At 38.0% G+C, this 8,495-nt stretch overlaps 1 protein-coding gene across 1 annotated transcript in view; it reads left to right on the forward strand.

Moving 5' to 3' along the window:
- The first annotated feature begins 583 nt into the window (after nucleotides 1-583).
- The window catches only part of ddc (dopa decarboxylase), a 26,388-nt gene continuing 18,476 nt past the window's right edge, over nucleotides 584-8,495 (forward strand). Inside the window, exons 1-8 of the mRNA XM_015035870.1 lie at nucleotides 584-723; nucleotides 2,277-2,565; nucleotides 2,834-2,947; nucleotides 3,077-3,196; nucleotides 4,960-5,094; nucleotides 7,092-7,235; nucleotides 7,680-7,746; nucleotides 8,102-8,196. Coding sequence (XP_014891356.1) covers nucleotides 2,365-2,565; nucleotides 2,834-2,947; nucleotides 3,077-3,196; nucleotides 4,960-5,094; nucleotides 7,092-7,235; nucleotides 7,680-7,746; nucleotides 8,102-8,196 — 876 coding nt within the window. The 5' untranslated portion in view covers nucleotides 584-723; nucleotides 2,277-2,364. The remainder of the gene's footprint in view (nucleotides 724-2,276; nucleotides 2,566-2,833; nucleotides 2,948-3,076; nucleotides 3,197-4,959; nucleotides 5,095-7,091; nucleotides 7,236-7,679; nucleotides 7,747-8,101; nucleotides 8,197-8,495) is intronic.

Below are 8,495 nucleotides of genomic sequence, written 5' to 3' on the forward strand. Positions count from 1 at the left end.
TACTGTGAACAAAGACCCAATGCAACTAGCCATAAAATGAACCCTGAGCACAGGACTTCCACCACTTTTTGAAAGTTGATATAGTGATATCTTAGGTTTAAAGGACTCAACTTCACACATTCAAACATTATTCAAGTCAATGTGTCTAAACAGGAAAAACTTTGTATTGTCTAAGCGTAAGCGTTCACCAACAGGACATTTGGCTTGTTCGTATGTGATCTACAGGGTTCAGTTGACCTTGTAACACTTCTTTCTTGGGTCAGTATCCTCTCAGCTCATGCTGATTTCAAACCTAAATTAATATGACAGCAATGCTGCTAATGAGTTCATATAAACATCTGACAGAAACATCAGCTTTTATTCAATAACCGCACTAAATTATTTTTTTGTGTGCAATCAGATCATGATTATTATTTTGTGAAGTGTATTTCAAAGTTGGGTTCTATTCATCCGTGCGTGCTTTGGGTTAGGAACACTTTATGAATCACTCTGCCTCGCGTTGGCAATGATCCCCTTTCCTATTGGCTGGCCTCGTGGGGGTTGGTGGATTGGGGGTGGTAAGAGGCGAGATAAAAGGAGCAAATGTCTCCTGTCCTGCTTACACACACAAACACACTCAACACGTGCCTGGCTGTCCGCCTGACTGCTCCTGGGCGCAAAACAAAAAGTAGGCGAGGATCTACTATCCAAACGCTGCTGCTGAAGGTCTCTGGATCTAAAAGTGTGAGTACACACACACACACACACTCCACACTCACATCCATACAGCATGTCTAATCCTATTTGAGATAAGGCTTCGGATAAGAGCTCTGACGCTTAACAAAAAATAAAGACCCGCTCTGTAACACTTGTTGAATGGTGTGGTGCAGGGGGCAATGTTCATGTCCTGTTGTGCGATTTGAACGGGCGTCACGAGAATAAGACACAACCTTTTTCTCCTACCATTGAATTAAATTGTCATTGTGTTTCTGTAAATCATTTACCCCAAAGTATAGGTCATGTTCGGCTATTTCTCAGCTGTATAGGGAGGGATGTTTATGAGGTTGTTTTTCATTTTACTAGATGCAGAAAAAATATGATCAGGTGACTAGAGAAGAATATCTTGTCAGGACATTTTTATAGGAGAGTATCAAACCAGAGTGCTCTGAGGAAAACCTTTTAGAGTCACACCACAGTGTAAGGAAAATAGACCGTGAAAGTGGCTTAAGGATCAGTAGGGAGGTCAATAGTCCAATTATTCATTTTAAAATGTGCCGCCGTTAGGACAAAGGCCTCAAAGGACAGCCTCTTAGACTTAATGATCAAACCCTTCATATTAAGCACTAATAAAAAGATAACCCTGAAACTTTTAAATATATGTTTTAAACCTGCTTATTTGCGTTAACTCAGCTGGCTTTATTGTCATTTTTGAATGAACTGTAACTTCTGCAATTCTTTTTTTTTTTTGTGATCTACTGATCCCCCTAGCTCATGTAACACAAAATATGTGTAACTTTACATTATCTATTTAATCTTTTCTCTGCAAATATTTATTTTGAGCAGAAGTTTAGACTGGGTAGTTCAATACAGACAAACTGTAGTTGGTTAAAAGCAATAAAAATATGTTTTTTGTTTCATTTGCTAATTTGTCAGCTTCAAGGTAAATAAATTTGTAGACTTAGTAGCACAATATCAGTCAGATATTACATATATTATAAATAATTCACTAATTAGCAATAATTAATTATTGCTATAGAAATGTAAAAAATCTAAACTTTAAATTTCAGCAGTTATCCAGAGTGGAAAACGACAACAGTTACATCAATACAGCAGCATAGGAATAAGGTTATATACATAACGTGTAATAGTAGGAACCATCACTATAGGATGTTTTGAATATCTTAATCTCTAGATCTAAATCCTCTGTTTGCATGGTCCAACCTTTGTTTCATAGGAAATGACTGAATGCTGTTCTGTAGGCAAAAGCCAGTTGTACAAAGCATTAAAAGTAGCAATGATTTTTCTATCATTGCAATGTGCTATTATATTTATGCAATAAAATACATTTCATTGAAGGCTTTTCATTAGTCTTTGTGTTTCTATGTGTAAAAGACAGGTATTACCAGATAATGTGACATTTTTATATTTAGTGTTAGTGACAAAAACATTTTCTAAGCCATTCTTGCTGTCAAAAATCTGGTTAATTCGATAATGCTCAATCCCTTCCCCACCATTAGAGCAAAGGTTAATCTTGAGAGGTAATGTGTGTGTGTGTGTATTCTTTCCCAAATATTCAGAAATTCTAAAGAAATCACATCCAGCTGCTTGAAACAAAAACACCACATCCTGCCAAATCCATAATCTGTACTGCTGTCCAGTCGCATCATGGATGCAGCAGAGTTCCGACGCAGAGGAAAGGAGATGGTTGACTATGTGGCAGACTACCTGGAAAACATAGAACAGCGACCAGTGTACCCGGATCTGGAACCAGGATATCTCCGTTCTTTAATCCCCACCGAGGCCCCACTTGAGCCTGAGAGTTATGAGGAAATAATGCATGATGTGGAGAGGGTCATAATGCCAGGGGTGAGGTGACACCATTTGCTCTTTTTATTTGGTCAACACAATAAAATTTACAAAGATTTTCCTATTGTTTTTTTTGTTGTTGTTTTTTTACCCACTGTAAAAAAAAGTGTACTTTTTTTTTTTACAGTAGTGACAAATATAAATCCTAACTCACGTATTAGATAGAACATAATGCAGCATATTGTCTCTAGAAAGCGAGATTGGCTTTTCATATTTGTTATTTGTAGTACTTACTGTTTCATTGTTTATCTAATATATCTTTTTCCAGGTCACCCACTGGCACAGCCCAAACTTCTTTGCTTACTTTCCAGCAGCTTCCTCCTACCCTGCTATGGTGGCTGATATGCTGTGTGGGGCCATCGGCTGCATTGGATTTTCCTGGGTAATCTGTACACATATGCAGCACTCTCTCTTTAATTGACGCCACATTTCCAGATTCTATCCTCGGCTCACATCCTTCGAGAAGAAACGAGCTTTTGATGTGTGTCTTTGAATTTCGGTGACATTTTAGGCTGCCAGTCCAGCCTGCACCGAGCTGGAGACAGTGATGTTAGACTGGCTTGGGAAGATGCTGCACCTGCCTGAGAGTTTTATAGTCGGGACACAAGGCCATGGAGGTGGTGTTATTCAGGTGAGCATATTTTTGTGGCGTCTCAGTTGCCATTTAAAATCCCACAGCCGAGGCTTGCTGCCATCACTCCATAAATCACGAAAACATTTGATTTGATTGGAGTATATGCTGAAATAATGCTGTTTTATGCCTGCTAGGCAATATCTCTTTCTGATGTGTTTTCATAAAAAAAAGAAAAATTAAAAAGTTAGACGAAATACATCAAACTATCGGAGGTTTACATTGACAACCACACGCTTCTCTGTACGTTATTTGGATTTTATATGAAAGACAAAGATAAAGAAATGCATAAAAATTGAGGCACTTTCCAACAAACAGTGGCATAATTAGTGGCTGCATAGGACGTCAAACTTGCAAACAAAGGGGTGGAGCTTACTGATTAGCTGAACTCAGCATCACATTTTTCAGATTTTTATTTGTAAACAAAAACAAAATATACCTTCTCTTAATCCACTTCATAGATATTCACTTTACTTAAGTATAAAACATAAAAATATTTAAAAAAAAAACATTGAAGTTTGAGTAAAATGGCAAAGAAAGAAAACATTAAATTGAAACACATATTTAGAAGATAATTGTACCTTTTGGTAACATTTTAAATGACTTTGAAGATTATTACACGCACAAATATCTGAGAAACCACTATTTAGACTGACATATTTGCCTGCAATCATCAGCAATTTATGCACTATTGATCTGTTGTCTTTTTTTCTTTTCTCACCGGCTCAAACCGGGGGAAAATTGGCAGGAAATTGCCTTTTGATTGTGTCATTTCCAGGCACGCGACAGAAAAATGACAGCGATGGTGCCGGTATTGTTTCGTGTGGAAGAAGGCTAAGCATTAGTTTAGTGTTCCATTGACAGAAACCCAGAAAGCAATAGATGCGTGCACACGTGTTGTTGGGATGGTGAATGGTGCGGCAGGAGAGTGCACTCTGATGATAGATCGTTTCATGCCTCCTCTGTTGTTTCCACCTGAGTGCGAGGGCGCGTTTATGCGTGCATGCTCATCTGGCTCATCGTCTTTTTGTTTCTGTCCTGCCACTCTCGCTTTTTTTTTTTTATAGCAGCTTACCAGCTCACTATGGCAACCAAAGGAGCTCTTCTTGCTGCTGCAGAGTTAATGAGTGTTGTGACAGCACACTGCCAGCCTATTATTACAAACCGTGTGTCACCATACAGAGGAAATGGAAGGACTTTTTTTTAAAAAAGGTGACTTTGGAGTTCCTTTTATATTCTGTATGGCGCAGCAGTTATAACTATGCAAAACTCTGACCGATGTGCTTAAACTGAAGCAGCAAAACATAAACAACTAAAAACAGCTTGTTGTCTGGGATGCATCATTGTCATGAATTCTGTCTGTATAATTAGTTTGAATTGACTTGTATAAAACTAAAGGGCTCCTAAACGGAGGAATAACATTCTTTTATTCAAAATGTGAATTTTTTTCCCCAACTTCAATAACTCCTCTTTAAAACTGATCGGGTTCTCAAAATTTAATATAAAGAGAAAAACACATGACTAATTGCAGTTAGGGTTTATTTGTGAAAGAAAATAGCGGATATATAAAACACAATATACTGCTAGATTTGACTAATGTTTTAGACACAAAGTGGTTTGCAGAAACAAGGATCATATGAACAAACCCAACCACAGTATTCTCCTGCATGCCTGAACACGCCTTGTTTTCTTGAATCCGTTTTATTTGTGTCATTTTTTTCAAACATTTGTCACATGCAGATGAACCTGTAATTGTCTGACAGGGCACAGCCAGTGAAGCGACCCTGATGGCCTTGCTGGCTGCCCGGTGTAAAACGGTCCGACGGGTCTTGGCAACAGACTCTAAAAAGTCTGAATCTGAAATCCTCTCTAAACTGGTGGCCTATACATCTGACCAGGTAAGTGTAAGAGTAAAGAAAAGCCTTTGTTTCAAAGACAAGAATCATTGTTCTAGTTTACCTAAATTGCAAATGAGGATGCCAAGCTGACAATATTAAATCTGACAGCATTTACATTACGGTTCAAAAGAGAACCAGGCTTTGTATTTGTAAAGTTTATGTGACTATTTTTTATCGTCTTTCTTTCTTTTTTTTTTATCTAAGAAGTCGTCATCATTTATTCCAACATGCGTCACAGGGTGAAAAATAACAAAGTCAGAGTGGGGGGTCAGTGAGGCAGTAGCTATTGCTGATCAGGTTTGAAACCAGACTGACTTTGTGATTGGATTATGAAGTTGCCTGAGGGCCACAGAGACCTTTAGCAGGGATGCAGTTCATGTTCTTCAACAGCAAGTAAGAAGAAGTATTTCTACCATGACAGGCTTAACATAAACAAGTGATGGTTGCCTCAGTGGAGGACCAGAACAAAAATTTGGAGCCAAACAAAGTATAATCACAAAATTGGGATGTATTTTCTTTACGCTTTAATAATTAATAAGCTTATTTGATTTATTTTACTCCTACAGTTTCTTTAGACCAATGCATTTTAAGCATCGTACTGTCCAGATGTTCCTCTTAAAATCAATCAGACTCGCATCAGATCTATGGAACACAAAGCTCTCATTTATTTCTCTATTTGGTTGTTGATGGTCATTTAATCAAGACAAAATCCAAAAGACGAGCTCCCTGGTGACTTATGCATCTGGTGACATCACATAAGGCTTAAGACAAAGTTCTTTTGAGTATGTCCTTCTGTGTTTTTCTTGTTTTTCTCTGGTTCTGAAGAACCAGATCTCTAACCCGAGTCTAAAATAAGGAATCATAGCAGCATAGGGCAAATCTTTCTTTTATTGGTTAAGTTTTGATCAGATTAACTCTCTAACAAATTGATGCACTATTTTTATTTCTGGGACACCGAAGCCAATTATTTTTAACAATGAGTCAAATATTTTACTGCACTTTTACTTCATAACTGTTGAAACGCTCAGCTAAAACCAAAACAGCCTCATTTTGCCAAACAGAGTTCATTGTGGTGGTTTGTATGGTCTGTCTCCACATTGAGTTAGCTTGAGCTCCATTGGCCAGAATCCATAAACCCGCCATGTCTCTGCTTTGCCCTGTAATGAAGCACTAGGTCTCTAATAGTGTAATAAATAGGTTCTGAGCAGAATATTCTGAGCAGGTCATTCTTTTCCCAGTGAGATCTACTCAAATCAACAAATGTGTGTGTGTTTTTTTTTTGCTTGTTTTGTTTTTTTACATATCTGAGACTTTGAAACAGGGCTTTTCTTTATTGCGTCATAGTTCAAGAGAAAAATGTTCTGCTAAACCACAAAAGTATGATTTCTTGCGTTGACATTGTATTGAAAAATTCCCCCTTTTTCCTCTGGGAGAGGTGCAGAGGGTTATAAAGGCAGAATGCAGCATTAGGTCATTTCACGGCTGGTAGACACATGGAAACTACACAGATGGGAAAGGTCAAGCAGGGATGTAAACTGATTTGTACGAGTTATAGATGCAAGAGTATTGCTGCCATCTTCACTTTATGGTTCAGCCGCACCTGCCACGGCAACATCACTCTGAGCTTTGGGCTCATCAGAGTGAAACTGATTCAAACATGGACAGCCAAACTCAGATGCAATGTCAATGTGTGAGAATTGGGGTTAAAACTGATCGAAACCTGCTCATCTGCCAAGTTTTTAGCTAATATTTAGATTAGTTTAATTCTTGATCTTGAAGAATTATAAAGGTCTTTAAAAAAAGGCCTTTATAAATCCTAAGTCAGTTTAAATCCATCACACAACTATGTTGTTGTATACATTTATTGACAACAAAATACACCCACTGGGTAGTATTGGACAAAGAACTTTTCATGTTCATGAAAACCAGGAAGATAAATGGCATAAAAACTGGGAATCAATACCCTCAGAAGGATTAAATATGTCTTCCCACCTCAGGCTCATTCCTCTGTGGAGCGGGCCGCCCTGATCGGAGCAGTAATGATGAGGAAGGTTCCTACTGACGAACACTACGCTGTTAGAGAGGAAATGCTGAGGAAGATGCTGGAGGAAGACAAAGCAGCTGGTCTCATCCCTTTCTATGTAAAGAACAACACAAAACACATCTACCCACAGTACCTAACGCACATGTTAGATACACTTCCAGCCACTCAGCTGTGGCTGTCAGCTATGATGTAATTTCCTCCTGAGGCAGCTGTATGCACCCAAGGCTTCTGCTGAAAGATAACAATGTTTCTGTCTGAACTAATGTATGTCTATCTTGTTAGGGGCAATAATTCCTGCCTCATCTGGACCCACAGACTTAAATCAACGAACAATCGAGGGGAGGCTGTAGTTGCTTTCCAAAACAAAATCAGACCCTCAGATGGATTTAAGAGAATAACATACCAGGAAAAAAAAATAATTTGAATTCACTTTTCTTGTGTAGAAATCTTCAGTTTCAAGCCTTATTGTGGTGGAAGTGAAAACAGACTATGACATACCGAATGCTTCGAGGTTCTGATTATCGATATCTGTGTTTTTCAGTTTTGCGCGACTCTTGGTACCACACCATCATGTGCTTTTGATCATATCATGGAGCTGGGACCGCTTTGTAAGTCAGCACGTTGCAGCCAACTAGGATCCCTCAGATTACTCATGGCAGGAAGCTCTGATGGTTCTGTCTGACTTTAGATAGGCACATTGTTTATTTTATTTTCTTTATAAATTTAATAAGAAGGAGGATGTTTGGGGGGGAAAAAACAGATTCAGCCAAGACCAAGGAAATATAAATGTTTATTACATTACTTGTACCAGTGCCATTCCAATGTATATTCAGTATTTAATTTTTAGGCTTTTAATTTAGAGAGAGATTAATGTTTGAGGCTCAGGATTTTTTTTAAATTAAAAAATTCCCAACCCAGTTTATTCTTTAAGAGTTTATGTAGCCACTTCTTCATCTTTTTCAGGTAATAAGGAAAACATGTGGATGCACATTGATGCAGCTTATGCTGGGAGTGCCTTTATTTGTCCTGAATTTAGGCCTTTACTGGATGGCATTGAGGTGAGTAGAAATCCTTGGAAGTGCTTTGTTCGTGCTCTACTATGCAAAAAGTATTCACATCCCTTTAACTTTTTCAAATTCTGTAATGCTATAAGCAGAAACTTCAAACTGGTATTCATATTTGAGGTACTAAGTGGAAGAAAACAAAGTTTTCAACATTTCATTTTTACATTTGATGTTCATTCCAGATTTACAACAACACTATATTGAACCAGAGCTGCTAAAAGCAGTGGTGGAGAAAATACTCAAAAAAGTACTTAAGTAAAAGTACAAATACACAGACAAAAATGTACTCAAGT

The sequence above is a fragment of the Poecilia latipinna genome, unplaced genomic scaffold (assembly GCF_001443285.1).
Source record: "Poecilia latipinna isolate Pla-1442-1.1 unplaced genomic scaffold, P_latipinna-1.0 Scaffold21, whole genome shotgun sequence".
In the NCBI taxonomy this organism is placed as follows: Eukaryota; Metazoa; Chordata; class Actinopteri; order Cyprinodontiformes; family Poeciliidae; genus Poecilia; species Poecilia latipinna.